This window comes from Phyllostomus discolor, chromosome 1, assembly GCF_004126475.2.
Source record: "Phyllostomus discolor isolate MPI-MPIP mPhyDis1 chromosome 1, mPhyDis1.pri.v3, whole genome shotgun sequence".
NCBI lineage: Eukaryota > Metazoa > Chordata > Mammalia > Chiroptera > Phyllostomidae > Phyllostomus > Phyllostomus discolor.
Genome location: NC_040903.2, coordinates 142,743,121 through 142,764,232, shown reverse-complemented (window position 1 = coordinate 142,764,232; position 21,112 = coordinate 142,743,121). Strand labels below are relative to the sequence as shown.

The window sequence follows — 21,112 nt, the reverse complement described above, 5'->3', positions numbered from 1 at the left end:
CTGCCCCGGGGCCCAGTGCACTGTGTGACCTCCGAGCCTGTTCTGCTTGTGTGCCCACATATCGCCACTGACAGGCCCGTGCTGAACACCGGGTTTCTTCCCTGCCTTGACAGCCTATGGGGCCAAGTCCCCAGTGGATTGGAGGAAGTCAGGCCTTGTCAGTCCTGCTCCATGGAGCCTGGCACGTGGTGGGCACCGAGTACCACTAGCCTGCGTTGGCTAGACCTGGCTGCTGGGGGCCATACCCAAAATGTATTCAGGGCATTGGTACTTGGGAAACTGGCCTCACCTCCACGCTGGTGGGGCCTCTCTATGTCTAGTGGGCCCATGCAGGTCTGGCAAGAACCCACGTGTTCAGGGGTGGGTGTGAGAGAAGCTGGCTCTGGAACGGAGAACAAGGGAACCAGGACAACCCTCGGTAACAAGGAATTTCCTTTATCTTCCTGAATATAAACTGCTGTGAACCAAACTGACATTAAGTGGTCAGTGCATGGGGCCTTGGCTGCTTTCCAGAGATGCCCTCCAGTAGGGGCCAGAGTCGTTGCCCTGTAATTTCCATGTCAGGAGAGACCCTGGGACACATGTGTTATATCCAGCATTCTTCGACTCTCCCACTCCCCCTCTCTACCCCAGGGTCCCTAACAAGGGGTTGGTAGGTCAGCTCCTGTGAATAAAAAGCTGTAGTGAAGGGGACTCACTACCTCCCTAGGTAGGTGATTTCATTTTCGGCCAGGGTACTGCCATTCATTCATGGCCAGACACTGACCCAGCAGCTACTGAGTGCAGCCAATGGGTCCCAGAGGGTCTCGTAGCTTCATGAGGCAACAGTAAGTCAACATCTCATTATAACTCAACAGTTCAACTCAGTATGTATTTCTTCTAGTATGTCAGGTCTTAGTGGGGCAGGGAACAAATCTGTTACAGGGTGTACAAGGAGCAGAGAGCAGGGGTAATCTGTCCAGCTGTGGGGGCTAGAGGGAACTTCTGAGGTGACTTCTAGATTGAGACCTGCAGCAAGACAGAACCAACCAGCCCAAGAGCAGGGGAAGGCAGGCCAGGCAGAGCTGCCAGAAGGGGCCAGGTCCTGGAGGAGGGGCAAACAGGGGAGGTTGACAGATGGAGGGCTTGCCGCACTTGAAGGCTCAAGAGAGGTTCTGTGCCATGCGGGTAGAAAGGGTTAAGTTCTGGAAGTGGGGGGCCCTGAGGAGGGACTGCAAAGGAAAGCATGGGCTGGATTCTGAGGGGTCTTGTAGGCGTGCCAGGGAACTTAGAGTTATCCAGTGACGATAGGAGCTTTCCCACTAGATGGTAGGCTCTAAGCTGGGAGTGATGCAATCGATTTGCCCTGAAGTTCCCCCGAGGGGTGAGCTGACATCTGCTTGCCTGGGACGGCTCTGTGAGGCGCTTGTGCTGCCCTCGCTTCACAGGGTTCACCCCTTTCCTCGTTAGAATCCTGACGGGGGTCAGCCTTCCAGGATGCCCACAGACGTCTAGCTCCCTGAGGCTGGGGTTGGGAGAGGGGAAGGGTGCTGGATCTTCAGGTGGTGCCAGAAAAGACTTTCTTGGCCAGGATTTTTCAAAGTGTGGTCTGAGGATTACTTGCCTTTGAATCACTAGGTGTTGGTGGTGGAGTGGGGTGGTGGTTTGCTTTGTTTTGCTTTGTTTTTTAATGTAGATTCCTAGGCAACCCCCAACCTTCTCAATTATATTCTGGTGGGGGTGGGGCAGAGGCCTAGGTAACGGTAACTGCTTTTTAAAGAGTACTCTAGGTGATTCTTTGGCACAGGAAAGTTTTAGAACTAGTGTGATTTATCAAACAAGTATAGGTCTTTCCCATCCAGACTCAGCAGTAACCCCCTGCCCCTCACAGATCTTGTCTGGGCTGCTGTGGGCGGAGGGTCACCTGGAAAGTATTTGGGGAAGTGAAGGGAGCAAACATTCCTGATATTGCAACTTATCTCTTCCCTCATCTGGCTCTGTCTTGCTGCTTAGATGTATAAGACGGTGTCAGGGACAGCCTGGAAGCCTGGTGTGGGCGCCGCTTCCCCCAGAGCTGAGTCTCCTCCTCTGGTTGCAACTCTGGGTCTCCAAGATGTTTGAGGAGGGCTCGGTGGGGAGCCTTCCAGGTGGATTTTGGGCTGTGCTTGGAGCGGGCTCTGAGGTGCCTTGGAGCCTGCCGCCAGACCTTCTCAGTTGCCATGAACTGCAGAGAAGCAGTATCTTTCACGCTTCCTGGAAATCCCAGATGTGGGAAGTGCATAGAGGTTTGGCTGCTTTTTTTTTTAGGAGCTGGTTTTAGTAGCCTCAGTGTCTGATTGCTCAATTAGCCAACCCTCCACAATGTCCTACAGGGTCCTTGGTCTGTGCCAAACCCTGTGCTAGGCGTGAAGGACATGGGCATCACACTAGGGCCTTGCCCTGGAGAAACGGACAACCCACTCGCTAGTGGGAGAGACCTTTTTGCCTGGAGCTGCTGGAGTGTGTGTGTGGGGGTGGGGTTGGTCTGAGCTCTCTGAGAGGCAGAAATGGTACGTTGCTATGGAAACACTGGGACAGAACACAACAGGGAGGGTCTAAGAACATTTTACAAAGGCAGGTGATTTTGAATTGAGTTTTTGAGGAGGAGAGGGAGTTTTCTGGGTAAACGAGACAGGGATGAGAGAAGGGTGGTCACGCCTGTGGGTTAAAGTGTATGAGGTCAAGACCAAACAGGCAGGAAGGAATCAGAGTTGGGATGCTTCAGCAGGCCGTGCTAAGGAGTGTGAATAACAGGTAGTCACTCACTCAGTTGGTCAAAGGTCTACAGGTGTGTTTGTGCATGTGCATGCATGTGTGTGATTGAAGCTTAGAAGCTGTGTGGAGAGAAAGTGGCAGGGAGACCATAAAGAAGGGTTTTGCAGTAGTTCAGGCAACAAAAGTCTGGGCTTGACCTACTACTTAGCTCAGCTAAGTGGGACGAGCTATTCCTCACAGGGAACGGGAAGGGGCCTGGGCTGGAGTCACAGCTCAGCCAACCGTCTGTGCGATCTCCAGCCCATCCGACACGCAACAGGGCCCTGGCTGCCAGCTGTAAATGTTTACTGAGCGCCTGCGATGTGCCAGCCTCTGTGCTAGCTATGGGGGATGCGGCAGCGAATGAGACAAACAGGGTTTGTTCCCTCACGGAACTCAGGAATTAACGGGCAGTTACACAACAGCTTCACGGGGGAAATGCTGGGGGCTTTGGGACCTCACGGAAAGGTCACTGAACTTGTTCTCTTGCACGCTGCCTATGCATCTCTTGTAGCAACGGTGGATGTCCATATTTTGAGAAAATCTTTTGGATCCACCTCTTTTTTGGGGGTGCAGGGACAAGGCATTCTTTGGAAGACGGGATTATTTCCAATGTCAGTGTTATTCTAGATGAAGAGCATCCAAGGTCAGGAAATGTGGGTTTGTCACTCAGGGGCATCTCCTATGCTTTTTTCTCTTAGGCCTGAACCCTGAGGAATCTAGTTAGGCCTGAGTGTGTGCAAGCCTCCCAGTGAGGCAGGGTCCTGGGAGGGCGGGATGCTAGGGGCCAAGGTGGGGAGTGGGGGCATCTCTATGACTAGGTGGCACTCCACTTTAATGTTCTTCTAATTCCTTTAGCCCTTTTCAAATGTCTTAGTTTCCTAGGGCTATCATAACAAAGTGCCACAAGCTGGGTGGCTTCAAACAATAGAAACCTACTTTCTCATGGTTCAAGAGGCCAGAAGTCTGAAATCAAGTTGTTGGCAGAGTTTGTTCCTTCTGGAGGTTTGGAGGGAAAGTCTGTTCCAGTCCCCTCTCCTAGCTTCTGATGGTTGCTGGCAACCTTTGGTTTTTTTGGCATATAGAAGCATCACTTCAGTCTCTGCCTCTGTCATTACATGGAATTCTTCCCTGTGTCTCTGTGACCAGATTTCCCTTATTAAGACACCAGTCACTGGATTTAGGGCCCTCTGTAAATCCTAAAGAATAGAGGCCGCTTCCTTTCCAGTGAGACCTGGCCGAGCTTCAAGTCTGGCTTGGCTGTGCCTTGGGGTGGGTGGCGGCTGCTCCCCCGATACTGCCCTGGGATGAACAGTGCTGAGGTTATCACCCAGGAGTGCTAGGAAGGTGACTGACACCAGAGGGCAGCAGTAACAAGGTGGAGGGTGGGGTTGCAGGGTGGGAGAAGAAAGGTTAGTAAGCGATCAGTGCCCTGCCCCCGTTCCTCTGTGAACTTCACATCCAGATCCTCTTCTGCATTTCTCAGACCACCTCTGGAAGACTGGTTCTGCTTCCCAGAACCATCAGCCATTGGGCCCTTAATACTCGTAGATCTGTCATGTTAACTGCATTTTAGGGAGACTTCTCTGTCTCCCCTACTAGATTCAAAGGTCCTAAAGAGCAGAGACAGTGTTTTTATTAGTAACTCTTCGCAGGTACAACGAGAGTTAGAGTGAATGATAGAAGCTGCCATGTTTTGTGATGTGTACCAGGGGAATGCTTTGAGGGCCTCCACGCCCTTTGCCACAATCCCCAACCCAAGCTCCGAGATACCTTTTAAGAACCACAGCAATGGAAGTACATAGCACTTAGGGAAAGCTCACCTCCTGGCGCTTCACCATGCCTCTTACACAGCTCGCCTCATTTAAGCTTCTCCCAACAATCTGGAGAAGTTGCTCCTGTTACTCTCCCCATTTATAGCTGAGAAAACTGAGGCACAGAGGGCTTAAGAAGTGACTAGAGTCACACAGCTTCCTGAGGACAGAGCTGCAATTCGGAGGCCATCTCCTGACACCAGGTCCAGCAATCTTCTCCGCTATACTGCAGCCAGTTCCTTACCTCATGGGTGAAATCAGAGTAAAAGTAAACATTTAGTAAAGTACAGCATGGGGAGTATAGTCAATTATATTATAATTATGTATGTTGTCAGATGGGTACTAGACTTATCTTGGTGATCACTGGGTAAGGTATATAAAATGTGTAATTGTTATGTACACCTGAAACTAATATAATATTGTATGTCAACTATGACTGAAAAATAAATTTTAGCCCTGGCTGGTGTGGCTCAGTGCATTGAGTGTCAGCCTTTGAACCAAGGGGTCACAGGCTTGATTCCCCATCAGGGCACGTGCCTGGGTTTCAGGCTGGGTCCCCGGTTGTGGGCGCATGAGAGGCAACCACACACTGGTGTTTCTCTCCCTCTCTCTTTCCCTTCCCTTCCCTTCTCTCTGAAAGTAAATACAAAAAATCTTTTTTAAAAAGTAAAGGAAAAATAAATTTTAGCACTGGCTGGTGTGGCTCAGTGGATTGAGTGCAGGCCTGTGAACCAAAAAGTGTGTTTTGATTCCCAGTCTGGGCACTTGTTTCCCCAGGTGGAGGTGCACAAGAGGCAACCACACATTGATGTTTCTCTCCTTCTCTTTCTTCCTCCTTTCTCCTCTCTCAGGAAATGAATAAATAAAATCTTACAAGAAAAATAAGTTTAAAAAAAGGAAAAAAGTAAACATCCAGGGCTGCCTTCAAATGAAGCAGCCAGACAACTCAGAGACTGAACTTCAGACTTTTTTTTAATCCTCTCCTGAGGACATCTTTTTTCATTGTTGTTTTTAGAGAGGAAGGGAGAGAGAGAACTATCTACGCACTGGGACCGAAGATAGTACAGGTCTGGACATCAACCTTTCGGTTATTGGAAATGCTCAACCAACAGAGCCACACTGGCCAGGGCCGAACTTCAGAGTTTTAATCAAAGGCCTTGGGATTCATGCTCCCATTTGGAAATTTCTTACTTCTTAAGTAGTAAAATGCTTGGTTGGGCAGGTCCAAACAGTGCCTGAAATGCTTTCCAGGTCTAACACTCCAGGAGTTTATGTCACAAATAGCAGTGTGCAGAGGAGCCTGTAGAAGGTGACCCTCCCACTCAGGGGTGCTGGATAAAACACAGGATGGCCAAGTCCTACTGCTCCAGTCCCTGGCTGAACAGGTGGAGTGGGGAAGGGGTATATGGGCTGGATGTATGTACACACAAGGAGCGGAACTGAGCCCCTTTCCCCTCCCTTCTTTAGGTTCTTTAAGGAGGTTGCTCAGCCTCAGAGAGAAGTCTTCTTCATTCCTTGTCCCCCTGGTGGCAGAGGACAGAGGAATAAAGTAGGCCAAGTCCTCAACCTGCCTGGTCCTGGCTGGTCCTACATGCTGGCCGTGCAGACAAAGCTATAGTACATGGATACAACCAGGTGCTGAAATGCTTTATTTCCCCTAATGTGAGTGACTATGAAGAGCACAAAAGATTTTTCCAAGGCAGGGGAGATTGTTTCAATTCCATTTCAGGTTGTTTTTGTATTATTTTCTCTATCCTGAAAATTCTAACACTTTTCTAACTTAGCACCCCATTGGCTACTGACCATAGCCTCTCCTGGTTTTGGAGTTTCCCAGTTTCAGGTGGATCTGGCTGCGCTCTGCTTCCCGCCTCCATCAAGACTCCCTACTGTTGTCTTTTTTTGAGGTTGTAGTTGGACAGGGTGACCTTTTCTTGCTCTCCCAAGATGTAACACACCATCACCAAAATCCTTGTTGGCTTCATTGTTCATCAGCCATCCAAAATTCTATTCTATTATGCAATTCGCACTACAAATTCATCATTTATCAAACTTAAAAAAAAGAAATATGTAACTGCAGGGAGAACTGTTGGTCTCTGCTGGGAGGAAAAAGGCATGTAGGACAAAGACCCTCCCTCAGAGAGGCTGCAGCTGTGCAGGAGTTTCTCATTCAGCCATATTCATTTGTTCACAAAGGAATTGTTAAGTAGTAAGCACCAGGCAATGGTAGGCACTGCGGATACCAAGAACAATAAGATACAATTCCTGTTCTCCAGGAGTTCACCGTGAAGAGATCACTAGCTAGTAATTTGAGGTGTTTGGTAGGCATGGTGCTTTACTCATTTCTGCCTGTTATCTATTGCTGTGTAACAAACCACCCCAATTTAGTGGCTTAAAACAACAATGATTTACTTTTCCTTATGATTCTGTGGTTTACCCTGGTGGTTCTTTTGCTAGTCTCACCTGGGCACACACACATGGTTGCATTCAGTGGTCAGTTCACCTAGCTGGTCCTAGATGGGCTCACTCCCATCTGAGCCCTCAGCTGGGACTGCTAGAAAGGCTGGGATAATCTGGCTTCTCTCTGACCACATGGCTTCTTTCCAGGTGGGTTCTCACCCTCCTTCAGATGATACCGGGCTCTGTTACATGATGGCAAAGAATTCCAAGAGGGTGAAAAAACCAAAGTCCCAAGGTCTCTTGAAGTCTTGGCTCAATGTTGCAAATACTACCCGCAGTGCATCCTATTGGTCAACCCAAGACACAAGGCCAAACTCCACCTTCTGATGGGAGGAGTGGCAAGGTCACGTTGCAAAGGGTGTGTGTATAGACAGAGAGGAATTTGAGGTTATGTTTTGCAGTCGACCGCAGTTGCCAACATAAACACAAAATTCTATTTCATGTAAAAGTTCAGGTTTACTATTTTTTTTCTTGAAAAATGGGGAGATTTGGCAACAAGTTGCTAGAGCTGAGTTACTACTGGCCTGCTAAGACTGGACATTGCTTCTCCAGCTCATCAGAGTCTCCCCATCACTATCTATTGCTTATCTCAGGCTCTGCTCAGCCAGCAAACCTCCTCCTGACCACTGTCTGTGACTGCTGACTGTGACTGCTGTCTGTAGCATTTCTGGTGATAACCATGGAGGACAGTGTGTGATGAGATCAAATGTGTCCTAGAGGTTACTCAACCATTTGCTCCTGTGCGGTGACATGAGGCATTATAAAGTGGCACAGAAGTAATTTTCTATTAAAAAGAGTTTAAATGCTGAAGCTAATTGTATTAGTTCTCTTGAACTGCTATCAAAATTACCACAAACTGGGTGGCTTAAAACAACAGAAATTGGTACTTTCAGAGTCTGGAGGCCAGAAGTCCAATATCAAGGTGTCAGCAGGGCCATGCTCTCTCTACAGGTTGCAGGGAAGAACACTTCCTTGCCTCTTCCAGCTTCTGATGGCTCCTGGCCATCCTTGGCTTGTCCTTCTCCTGCATTCCTGCAGTCTCTGTCTCCATCTTCACATGGTCTTCTGCTCTGTGTCTCTCTGTCTTCTCCTCTTCTAATAAGGACACTGGTCATTATTGGATTCAGAGCCCACTCTAATACAGTATGACCTCATCTTAGTTAATTACATCCACAAAAACTCAATTTCAAAATAAGGTCACAATATGAGACTCTAGGTGGACGCAGATGTTGGGAGGACACTATTCAACCCACTGCACTAGTGAATGGTTCTTCTAGATGAAACAGGGCATCTTGAAATGTGTGCCTCTAGGCCACCACACTCACTACAATCTAATATACTTTGTTGAGTGAGAGCCGAGCAGCATTGTAACTAGGAATTTTGCACAACTGTGGTCATACTCAGAGAGTGTATCTGCCACGTGAATTCTCCAGGTTGGGAGGAGGAGGAACAAGAAGGGAAAGGTTGAGGACAGCTGGTAAAGATAGTGAGTACTACTTGATTGGAGAAGAGGTCAGAGCAGCCAAGAGAGGCTTCAACAGGAGGTGGGAAGTAGTGTTTGACTGAGACCTCCGACTGTAGTAGGGTTTAGATGGGCAAGAGAAAGTGAAAGAACAGCCCGGACAAAAATTCAGAGATTTCGTGACACGCTGGTGCAAAGTAAGTGATCAGCATGGTCGGACGATGGCAAAGGTGAACGGTGATTTTTGGGGTGGGCAGTGTCAGGGCTGCGAGGTCAGACATATACCTGTGAACTGGTAGAACCAGGTGTTCAAATCATATCAACTGACTTTATATCTCATATCTTGGACTCCCTTTAATATTTCCTTTGGCCCTGGCTGGTATGGCTCAGTGGATTGAGCACCAGACTATGAACCAAGGGGTTGCCGGCTTGATTCCTCATTGGGGCACATGCCTGGGTTGTGGGCAGAGTACCCAGTGTGGGGTGCATGGGAGACAGCCACACACTGATGTTTCTCTCCTTCTCTCTCCCTCCCCATCTCTCCAAAAATAAATGAATAAAATCTTTAAAAAATATATTTCCTTTGAACAGCAACAACAACACTAAGAACTAATGATTATAAATGTTTACTAGACATATAGTAAGCACTTTATATACTTTATCTCATTTAAGGCGCCCAATTTCCCACCTCATTGACTAGGTAGTATTATTACCCTCTTTACATGTGAGAGAGCTGGGATTCTTAGACCTGGGATATAGTCTCTGGGCTCCAGATATCAGAGCCTACCTTTTTGATCACTATGCTCAACTGCTGTCACCAAGTGGGTTCCATGGAGAATAATGTTGGAAAGCTACTGGTAGGGAGTGACTGAGGGCGTCTGAACAAGCTTGTGCCATCAAGACAGTGGGATTCTTCAATTAACTGGGCACCTGGCTTCCAAAGCCGGGGTGGTGTCTGTGGCTTCTGAACCAAATACATCTCAGGAGATAAGGACACATTCATGGGTAAAATAAGGAGAAGCAGTGAGTGAACTGCTTGTGTAAAACACTAATCTAAGTGGTCAGTTCCCTCTTAGATACTATAGGCTCACTACTGTTGAGAGCTATGAGTTTTAGTGTTAATACAGTGTTATAGTAAAAAACAAAAACCAAACAACCCCCCCCAAACAACAACAACAACAACAACAACAACAAAACAAGAAAGAAGAACGCTAATGTAGACTGTTGTAACAAAAGCACCACATTGGTGCTGGATGTTGTGAATGAGGCTGTGCATGTGTGGAGGGGAGGGGCAGATGGGAACCCTGTACTTTCCACACAAATTTGCTAAGAACGTGAAACTGCTCTAAAAATAAAGTCTAAGTGTACAGGAAAAGAAGAGGAAGGTGGTGGCTTCTGAGGTAAATATAGAAAACACAGGTAAATAGTTAATTTTTTTAACTGCAAGACCTACAGCATTCCTTTTCCTTCATAACACTCAATAGCATTGCAATGCTATGATTATGCCATTATGTGTTCAGCTCCAGGCATAGGCTCCATGAAAGCAAGCACCAGGATCACTGATGTATCTCCAGCACCTAGAACAGCGTTTGGCACATGGTAGGCACTCAATACTTACCCATGGAAGGAAAGAGAAATCAACCCTGTAGGTCTTGTAAGACTGGATGATTGATTAGAAGAGAGAGGTAAGGGAGCAGGAGGTGGGCCAGAGCTTTGGAGTGGCTCTAATCACTCATACAACACACTTGTTAGAGATGATCCTTCCTGAAGTTCCCCACTGCCTACCCTGTTTCGCTTGACTTGTGATGACCTCTGGCCTCTGGAGCCCCTACTGAACCAGCTTTGCCCTGCTCCTCTCGGTGGCTTCCAGGCATATCTCTGAATATGCCCCAGCACACACTGTGCTCATTGCCCCCCACCAGGCCTCTTGCCTTCCACAGCCACTGAATCCAAATGCCCTCACAGCCAGCCTCAAAGCCCCGGCTCAACACCCCTACAGCTTTGAAACATTGTCCTTGGTTTTGTGCAATAATTTCCCAAAGTGCATCGGTGTCTCAAGGCAGTACATATGGGGTGATTGAGGGAGCCACCAGTGTTCTCTGCTGTCCCTGGGAAGCCAGGGAGTAGATCCCCATGAGCCATACCTCAGGCTTTTTGTAGGAAGGACTGGAAGTATTGCCAGGACAGAGGCAAGGTAGGAACCACCGTATCTGCTGTGATGTCAGGGACAGAGGCTCTCTTTGCTAGCTCAAGCCAAGATAAAGAGTAACCCTGAAGTCTTAGGAACGACCCTTCAGAAATGAGCTCGGGAGAGGTGTGGATAGTGCCCTTCACACCAATTGGAACATTCTTAATAACGGAAGAAAGAATTTCCTCCTTAGGTATTGGTATATTTGTATAAGAATAAGTCTATCTTCCTCTTGTTAATATTAAAAATGTATAGAGGTAGTACCTGCTTATTAAAAACATTTTAAAATATTAAAACAATGTAAAGCACTAAGAAGCAGAAAGGGGAAGTGGAAGTCTCGTCCTGCATTCCCTACCCACCTCTGCCCACCCTTACTTTAAATTCATGCTATGTGTCTTGTTTTGCAGCCTGTGCCCTGCCAAGTGTGTCCCCCCACTTTAAGGAATTGAGAAATCATCTACCTCATTATTTTTACTTGCCACATAATTTTTAGCAGCGTGAGTGCACCATAACTCTGGAGAACAATCTAAGCATGCACAGCCTTTAAAGCAGCAATTCTGTTTCTAGGAATTTGTCCCAAAGAAGCGCCAGAACAGCATGAGAGACTGTCCCCTGAATGTTTGCCAACAGTGAAACAATGGAGTCAGCCTGTTAATCTGTAATATAATTGAGGAGAGACAGAGAGCAAACTACTTAGGTATGAAAAACTCTGGCTTCGGGGACTCTGTAGGGGGAACAAAGGGCCCTTATGGAATAGAGGACATGTGTTTCCCACTAACAAAAACTTCTCCTTCGGTGGTTCAAACAGGGCAGCCAGTGTCAGGCTACCTGGACTCCCGAGGGCTAAGCCAATTGGAGGGCCACTCCTTTTTTCTTTTTCCCCTAAAGATGGAGGTTAGCAAGGTATTCTGCATTTTGCTTTTAATTTTTGGTACAAAACAGAAGAATCAAACTAAATTACACATTTTAAAGACCATAAATACCACAAACACTTTGCAATTCAGAAAAAATAGCATGGTGTTTCAACGTCCAGTTGGTGTGAGCATCTCAGGTGAGGTGGTACAGCGCACGGGCAGTGGAAATAGTTCTGGAAGACGTGTCGGCTCAGGCATGGCAAACAGTTACTTAGATCTGTGAGGAAGTTACTGTGAGTCATGTAAATCTATCCCACGAAACCTGTAAGTCATGTGTCTGCAACCCACATTCCCCTTAACCAGATCCCCAAAATGCCTGTGGCGGCTCCAGTGTCACTTGAGACACGGGGAAGTGTGACAGGGAGGTCCAAAGGGGAAGGCACCGTGGCCTTAAGCAATGGGGTTAAAATCTCTCTTGCAAATTTGATAGAAACACAGGACCGTGCAAACAGCCGGCTTTGGCAGGGCCTCTATGAGGGTAGCAGTGAAGGGACACGGTGAACACACCTCTGGGTGGGGGTGTGGTCAGCACACCGGGACAGCAACAGTCAGATGGTGCCCCCAGCACCCCTTCCCTTGCACTTGGCTTTATAAAGTTCACCTTGGTATGTCTGAGTGTAGTTTCATTTTTGGACACATAGAGGAGCCCAGTTTTACCCCCATTTTTTAAAATGCTGGTATTCCATTGTATGAACACCCACACTGATGATTTCAAGCTGCCATAACAAACAGTGCTGCAAAGCATAGGCTTGCTCATATTTTTCAAGCATCTGTGAGAACATATTTGTAAAATACATTTTTATAGTGCCATTGCTGGGTCTCAGAGTATACCCAGTTGAGATTTTGATGGATAGTGCCATGTGCTGTCCCTGAGGGCCAGCCAGCCCTCAGGGACATGAGAGAGTGGACAGGGCATGAAAGTGGCCAACCCTGCATGTTAGCAAACACCGCTGATTCTTCTTACTGTACAGGCATAAAATGCCATCTTGCTGTAGTTTTAATTCACATTTTTCTTAGTAATGGTGAAGAGCATCATCTTTCCATATGCTTAAGAACTGCTTATATTTCCTTTTTTGTGGACTGTTTATATACTTTGCCCATTTTTCTATTGAGTTAAACTTTTTCTTATTGATTTGTAAGAACTGTTTCAATATTAAGGAAATTGGCCCTTGGTTTGTGTTATAATTGGCAAATATATTTTGCTAACTTTTCATTTGTTGACTGACTGTTTATGGTGTTAGTTTTCCCATAGGGAAAAATTCTTTATTTATGTGACTCAGTGTTCTAGGCTTTTTTCCCATAAATAAGAAATTTACTTGTTTTTTAAAAAATCCAACTTCTTTTCCAAGGAAACACCAAATGGTGGATGATGCCAGTGTGGGGGGGAGGCCCTGGGGACCCAGGCTGTGGCAGCTTCCGTGGAGGATTTGGCAGTGGCATCTGGCACTGAGGTCTCAGCTGGGGTGGGGGTCAGGGTCAAGGTAGGGCTGAGACAATGAAGCTTGTGAGGGCAAGGCCAAGGACAAGAAGTGGATCCCTGTCACCACACTGGGACACCTAAGCAAGGACATGAAGATCAAGTCCTTGCCTTTCCTGGAGGAAATCTATCTTTTTTCTCTGCCCATCAGGAATCTGAAATCCTTGACTTTGCCCTGGGGGCATCCCTCAAGGATGAGGTTCTGAAGATTATGCGCGAGCAAAAGCAGACACGTGCAGGCCAGAGGACCTGGTTCAAGGCATTTGTTGCCTCTGGGGACGACAATGGACATGCTAGTCTGAGTGTCAAGCGCTCAGAGGAAGTAGCCACTGCCGTCTGTGGGGCCTTCTTCCTGGCCAAGCTCTCCATTGTCTCTGTGAGGCAAGGCTGCTGGGGGAACGAGATCAGTAAGCCCCACACTGTCCCTTGTAAGGTGACCGCCCCCCAGCCACCGTGGCTCTGTATTGGTGCAGCTCACCTCCACCCTCAGGGGTACTGGCATCATCTTGGCTCCTGTGCCCAAGAGGCTGTTGCTGATGGCTGGTATCGACAACTGCTACACCTCGACCAGGGGCTACACTGCCACCCTGGGCAACTTCGCCAAGGCCACCTTCAATGCCGTCTCTGAGAACTACAGCTCTCTCACCCCTGACCTCTGGCAAGAGGCTGTGTTCACCGAGTCTCCCTACAGGAATTCACTGACCATCTAGTCCAGACCCTCCCCAGAGTGTCTGTGCAGAGGACCCAGGGCACTGGGCAGGCTCCAGCCGTGGCCACCACATAATTTTATACAAGAAAAATAAAGTAAATGAAGCTTGATAAAAAAATCCAAATGCCAGCATTGTCCAGAAAAATTTAAAAGGTTTATTTATAATTGTTATAAAGTTGAACTGCTGAAACTTGTTCACTGAAACATTTTGACTTGCATTAATGCTTTCTGTCCCTACATTTATATTTTTAAAAATTTACACACAAGTGAAAAGGGGAAACTGCCAATACCTGATTTCTGCATCCTATTTTCCACTTGCAATTATATACTTAGTTACCTTTTGACCCCATGGGAAAAATATATAATGGTCAGAACTAACAATAACAGGAAGAAGATTTTTTTAAAGCATACTCTTTTTTTAAAGATTGTATTTATTTTATTTTTAGAGAGGGAAGGGAAGGAGAAAGAGAGAGAAAGAAACATCAATGTGTGGTTGCTGGGGGCCATGGCCTGCAACCCAGGCATGTACCCTGACTGGGAATCGAACCTGCAACACTTTGGTTTGCAGCCCATGCTCAATCCACTGAGCTATGCCAGCCAGGGCAGGAAGAAGATTTTTTTTAAAAAATGGAAATGTTTTCCATCATAACAGATTCTTTTAAAAAATTCTTTATATTATATTTTATTGATTATACTATTACAGTTTTCCCAGTTTTTCTTCCTCCACACAGGCCCACCCAGCACCCTTAGGAAATCCCCACACCATTGTTCATGTCCATTGATCAAGCATAGATATTCTTTGGCTACTCTATTTCCTATGCTGTACTTTAAATCCCCATGACTATTCTGTAACTACCATTTGTACTTTTTAAAAATACATTTTATTGATTATGCTATTACAGTTGTCCCACTTTCCTCCCTTTATTCCCCTCTGCCCTGCACACCCCCTCCCACCTGCATTCCCCCCCTTTAGTTCATGTCCATGGGTCATACATATAAGTTCTTTGGCTTCTACATTTCCTGTACTATTCTTAACCTCCTCCATAAACCTACCATTTATGATACTTATTCTGTGTACCTTTTCCCCTTCTCTTCCCCTCCCACTCCTCTGCTAACCCTCCATGTGATCTCCATTTCTGTGATTCTGTTTCTGTTCTAGTTGTTTGCTTAGTTTGTTTTTGTTTAGGTGTAGTTGTTAATAACTGTGAGTTTGCTATCATTTTACTGTTCATATTTCTGATCTTCTTTTTCTTAGATAAGTCCTTTTAACATTTCATGTAATAAGGGCTTGATGATGATGAACTCCTTTAACTTGACCTTATCTGAGAAATACTTTATCTGCCCTTCCATTCTAAATGAAAACTTTGCTGGATAGAGTAATCTTGGATGTAGGTCCTTGCCTTTCATGACTTGGAATACTTCTTTCCAGCCCCTTCTTGCCTGTAAGGTCTCTTTTGAGAAATCAGCTGACAGTCTTATGGCACTCTTTTGTAGTTAACTCTCCTTTTCTCTTGCTGCTTCTAGGATTCTCTCCTGTTTAATCTTGGGTAATGTAATTATGATGTGCCTTGGTGTGTTCCTCCTTGGGTCCAACTTCTTTGGGACTCTCTGAGCTTCCTGGACTTCCTGGAGGTCTATTTCCTTTGCCAGAATGGGGAAGTTCTCCTTCATTATTTGCTCGAATAAGTTTTCCATTTGTTACTCTTCGTCTTCTTCTTCTGGTACCCCTATGATTCAGATGTTGGAGCGTTTAAAGGTGCCCTGGAGGTTCCTAAGCCTCTCCTCATTTTTTTTGAATTCTTATTTCTTCATTCTTTTCTGTTTGGTTGTTTCTTTCTTCCTTCTGGTCCACTCCATTGATGTGAGACCAAGCTTTCATTCCATCACTATTGGTTCCCTGTGCATTTTTCTTCATTTCGCTTATTGTAGCCTCCATTTTTTCATCTAATTTGCGGCCAAAATCAACCAGCTCTGTGAGCATCCTGATCACCAGTGTTTTGAACTGTGTATCTGATAGGTTGGTTATCTCTTTGTCGCTTAGTTGTGTTTTTTCTGGAGCTTTGATCTGTTCTTTCATTTGGGTCTTTTTTTTTTTTTTTTTGGTCTTGAGCCTGTTACGCAGTAAGGGGCGGAGCCTTACCACCTAAGGGCGGGGCAATCCAGGTCTCTGTGTTATATTGTGACACTGTATGTGGGGGAGAGATCCGAGAGGGAACGGTGCCGCTTGCTCCACTTTCTGCCAGATTTCAGTCACTTCCCTCACTATGCACAAGCAAGTGGGCACCTTCTGGTGCTGATTCCCATGTGAGTGGTTTTGTGTATGTTCTAGGACCCTGTGGGTCTCTCCAATGAACTCTCCTGTGAGGCTGGGAGTTTCTCCTGCTGCGGCTTCAACCCCCACCGGTATTTTCAGTCAGAGATTTGAAGCTGTATTTCCTGGTGCTGGAGCCCTGGGTTGTGTGATCTGTTTCACTCCCCAGTTGTTCCTCCCAGTTGATTTGCAAGCAAATGGGGGACCTCCTGGTCCACCAGCCCCTGTCTTGCCCACCAGCCGCCACCTTACCTGCCCCAGTCCTCCAGCCACTTCCTTCCTGAGAGTCCTCTCTGCCTGGCTGCCCATTTCTGCCCCTCCTGTCGGTCAGGATGGATGTTTCTTCTTTAACTCCTTGGTTGTCGGACTTCCATACAGTTTGATTTTTTGTCAGTTCTGGTTGTTCTTTGTTTTTAAATTGTTGTTGTCCTTCTTTTGGTTGTGTAAGGAGGCACAGTGTGTCTACCTGTGCCTTCGTCTTGGTTGGAAGTCTGAGAAGTGCATCATAACAGATTCTTAAGCACATTCTCCTGTATGCAATGTACTCGCTGGATATCTTTTGGCATAGTTGCTATATGTTTGCCATGGATAGCACACAGGCTGGTATTTCAGAAAGACTAACCAGATAGGCCTCACATACCTCCTGCAAAGCACCAGTAGTTGCTCTCTGGAAGAGCAGATCTGTTTTGAAGTCTTGAGCAATTTCTCACACCAGACACTGCAAGAGAAGTTTGCAAATTGTAAATTCAGTGGACTTCTGATAAAGTCTAACTTCATACAGTGCCATGGTACCAGGCCTGCAACGATGAGTTTTCTTCACTCCTCCAGAAGAGGGCACACCTAGCAAGAGGCTTTTATAGCCAGTTGCTTCCTTGGTGCTTTACCACCCTTCCATATGAAGGATGATACCTCCTTACTTACTTACCCTCCTCTTTTGGCTGGAGCTCGGGGAGCTAGAGGTCACTCTGGTGTTCGAGAGCGATGCTGGTGCAGTGGCATCTGTGAACACCTGTTAAATGACTTCTGATATGGTGCCATCCTTTGAAAGGCCTTTCTCTCCCAGTGTAAGAGTAAAAAATGTTCTCCCATGGTTTGTTGTAGTATTTTTATAATTTCATTTTTTAAATTTTTATTTTAATTGTTGTTCAAGTGCAGTTTTCTGCCTTTTACTCCCATCCCAGCCCATCCCCCCAGCCCTCCCCACCTCCCTCCCATTTCCAACCCCCCTTTTTATTGTCCATGTGTCCTTTATACTTGTTCCTGCAAACCATTCACCCTTTTCCCTGGAAATTCCCTCCCCTCCCCCCTCTGGTATAATTTCATTTTTGATATTAAAATTTTGATTTTTCAGGAACTTCTTTTGGTGTAGGGGTGAGGTGTGCATATTTTATTTAACCTCAAAGGTCTCCCCATTGTCACAAGATCATTTATGGAAAAATACACATTGACTGAAGGGCTTTTGTCAGAATACTAAATTAAAGGGTGTGGATGTTCTGCATTTCTAGATTTTGGTCTGTTCCACTGAAGAGTTTGTTCATGCATGCACCAGTTGCTTAGAGTAGTTTTATATGTACTGATTTTGGACTTCCAGCTTTCAGAACTGTGAGAGAATGCATTTCTGTTGTTTTAAGCCACCCACTTGTGCTAACTTGTAAAGACACCTGCAGGAAACTGATATAGTGACAGAGCTGGGATTTGAGTGCAAGCCTTTGACTGTAAGCCCTGTGTTCTGAATAGGAGCTCAGGGGTAGTCAGCCTTGTTCCTGAGATAGAGTGTTTGTGGGGGAGGTGTAGGGGAAATTCATATAATGCCAATGTCCTTGGGCCTCATCAGCCTGTGGGTGTTAAGGGCCAAAGGGGTGTGCTGAACTAAAAGGGACATTTTGTGTCCCTTTAGTTCTCCCCTTTGCTCTTCTTCAGCCTGTCCTGTATCCTTGAGGCTGACCTCAGTGGCCTGTCTTGCCCTTTGGCTTCTGATTGGTTTTGGCCAATGCTAGGCAGCAGCAGGGAATTGAAAGGTGACCCCCTCCACGCTGGGCCACAGCTTCTTAATGGCTGTGCCTTTTTACCTAAGGTCACAGTTCCTATTCTGTGGCTGCCTATAGCTCCAGCTCTGGCCCATTGGTTCCAGTGACCACTTCTTCCCTTTTCCTTTTCAGGCCTATAGCTTTCCCCATATTAGTCCTGGAGTACTGCACCCCTCTCTTACTGGTTTTCCTTAACCCTGCCCACATCCCCATAAAAGATCTATTCTTTAAAATTCCATCAGCCATCCCTTTGAGAGGACTATGTGTCTCCTATCAGATCCTAACCAACAGAGGGTGCCATCACTCCCCCAATACCTAGAGTAACTCCAGTTTCCTTGGCTGTTGCCCCCACCTGCTCATGTGGAATCACCTTAAGTCTTGACCATTCTATGTGCCATTGGGAAGCCACTTCTCTGATGAGAGGTGCTCCAGGAAGGCAAGCTGCTCAGGGACCCTGGCAAAGTCGGGAAGGAGCCTGTCTCCCCTCCCAGTTGCTCTACACAAAGATCCCAAGCAGGCTGCCTGGGTCCCGGGGCTCACCACCCCCACCCCTAGGAATTGGGCTCGGAATGGTCTGAGCTAGGTGGGAAGGTCTTCCAGTGACAGAACTGCCTGTCTCTCTGGAGCCTGGGAGGGATAAGATCTGTTACTGTCAGGATCACAGAGCAGGCCAGTCCTTTGATCACAGGGAGTTTCTCCCTGAGGCTCCTCATTCCTTATGCAAACAGGCCCATGGCAGGGTGTGCTACCTGTTGACAGACATGCCTAGACATACCTGATTCTCTTTAGTCTTGACCGGGGATCTTTCTATACAAGGTGGAAGGTAGATTTGGGTCAGGGTGAGGAAGGCCTCCAAAACAATCAAACAAGTTTGAACATAATATTGTAGTCAAGGAATGGATAGATGTATTCAAGCTGGGGAGAGACCGGGATCAAAAATTGTTTAGTGCTTAGGGTGTTGCCACCTGAGAGCCTGGGTTTTTGCTCTCTCTCTAGCTGAAACATCACCCCAACCAAAGAGGCTCCATTACCGCACCTCTTTTGATTTCCAGCAGAGTGTGTGCAGTACCATTCCTTGAAATCATAGCTGTTTTCTTCTTTTATTTACTCTGCGAAGGCAGGCAGATACCGGTCTCAGTCAAGGCTCTATACCTAGGGCCTGGCTCATAGTAGGCACTCAATATATAGGTGTTGAATTTGTTGAATGAGTGAATGAATTTGGCCTCATTTATTTATGGCCCATCTATTCCTTAGATGAGGGAGCCTGGAGAGGTCAAGGGGTTTAGCTCCCTGCATAACAGTGTACAGCTCATGGCTGACAAAGCTGGGACTAGAACCAGGATATCTAACTAACTCCACAATATTCAGGGGGAGAGGCAGGAGGGGAATGGGTTAGCAGGAGAGTTAAGGAGAGCCTGATGTAGGAGCCAGCCTGGTGGCATCTACATGGCAGTGAAATTCAAAAGGATAGGAAGGAGAGAAATCTCTGGGAATGTATGGTGACATAGTGGTCAGAGCTGAGGTGGTGGAGAACTGACGAGATTTAGGGAGGAAAAATGAAAACATATTGGACGTTTACTCCTTGCCAGGCAATGTGCTGGGTGTAGTACCTCTACCTGTGTGGTCTGATTCACAACCTGTGCTGTAGGTATTATTATCCCCTGTTTTATGAGCTAAGGAAAATAAAGGCACAATAATTTAAATAAATTACCCACTTTTTCCCATTTATCAAGCACTTGACTCCTAATCGTGACCTATTCCCACCCTCCACATGGGATTTGAACATAGGATTAAAGCTGAGAGTCTCCCTCTAAGATGCTTGAGGTCCACAGTTAATTGGAGGAGAGCAGCAAGAATTAAGTGTTTATTAATGGAGAGCAGGGGTACTTGGCTGTCAGCTCGCTTCAGAGGAGTAACTGAAGTACAGTGAGTCAGGAGCTTCTTTTGATAAAAGGGAGACCAGTTAGAGGCAGGAAGAGTGGAGAGGTACAAGTTCACCCTGGGAGTCTGCTTCCAGGTGCTGTAGAGGGGCAGGTTAGGGACATGACAAGTAGCAGAGCTCCAGGCCTTGGAGCCAGAGATGATACAGATCACCTTTTTCCTTATCTGGATTCCGATCTAGGGAGAAGCAGCAGAAGTGGGTGTGGCACTGGGCTGGTTGGGCCCAGTTCTGTCCAGACTAGGAGTGGTGTGAGCCCATCTCCCCCCCTCACCCCACGCTGGGCTGTGTCCTCCTGGCAGTGGGGCACTCCTGGTCCTTGCCTGCTCACACACAGAAACACGGTGTTCCCTCAGCCCAGATGTTCCATGGCAGCTCTGATTTAAAGCCCACTGCCCTTTGTCCCCATAGGTACACTTGTCCCTGTCAGACTGTGGTTCTCGGTTTGGGTTTGGAACATAAAGGTCACTGAAGCCCAGATGCAGACTGTGCTCTCCACAGAGACAGGTCCTTTCCTGGCCACAGGGCTGCATAAGGTGTCCTTTGTGCTGGGGATGCCTCCAGGGCCCGGTGTTGGAGGTGGCCCCCAGCCCAGGGCCAGTCCCTGACCACTGATACCAAGCAGCTGGCTGTGGGTCAAGGTCAACGCTCCTTCAACCCGAACTCTCAGAGGCTGTGCTACCCACCAGACCCTCACTCCCATCCTAAAGCCTCAGGGCATAACTCAAACTTGCTATTTAAAAAAAAAAAAAGGCTTTCATAAACAAGGCAAGTCTGAAAACTGCGGCAGGGAGGCCCCTCCAGCCCTAGGGGCTTCAGGAGGGTCTGGGCGGCCTGCCAGCTCCTGGCTGTCCCCAGACTTGGGGGGAAGGGTGGGGAGGCTGTGCTGTTACTGTCTCCTGCCCGCCCGGTTTCCAGCCCAGAGTTTCTTTGGGCCCGGGCCTCCTGGGCTCCCCACCCTGTCCTCTCCTAACCCTTTCCTTGAGGGAGGGAGGAGGCACAGGTCCCCGTTCTCCGAGGAGGCCTGGGAGGCGGTGGGGTG

At 47.2% G+C, this 21,112-nt stretch overlaps 1 protein-coding gene across 1 annotated transcript; it reads left to right on the top strand.

The window, feature by feature from the left end:
* The first annotated feature begins 8,726 nt into the window (after positions 1-8,726).
* On the top strand, positions 8,727-13,873 carry LOC114492077 (40S ribosomal protein S2-like). The gene is given in 3 exon segments (XM_036015102.1): positions 8,727-8,735; positions 13,236-13,529; positions 13,531-13,873. Coding segments are annotated over 3 exon segments (567 nt in total). The 3' UTR covers positions 13,795-13,873.
* The last annotated feature ends 7,239 nt before the right edge of the window (positions 13,874-21,112 follow it).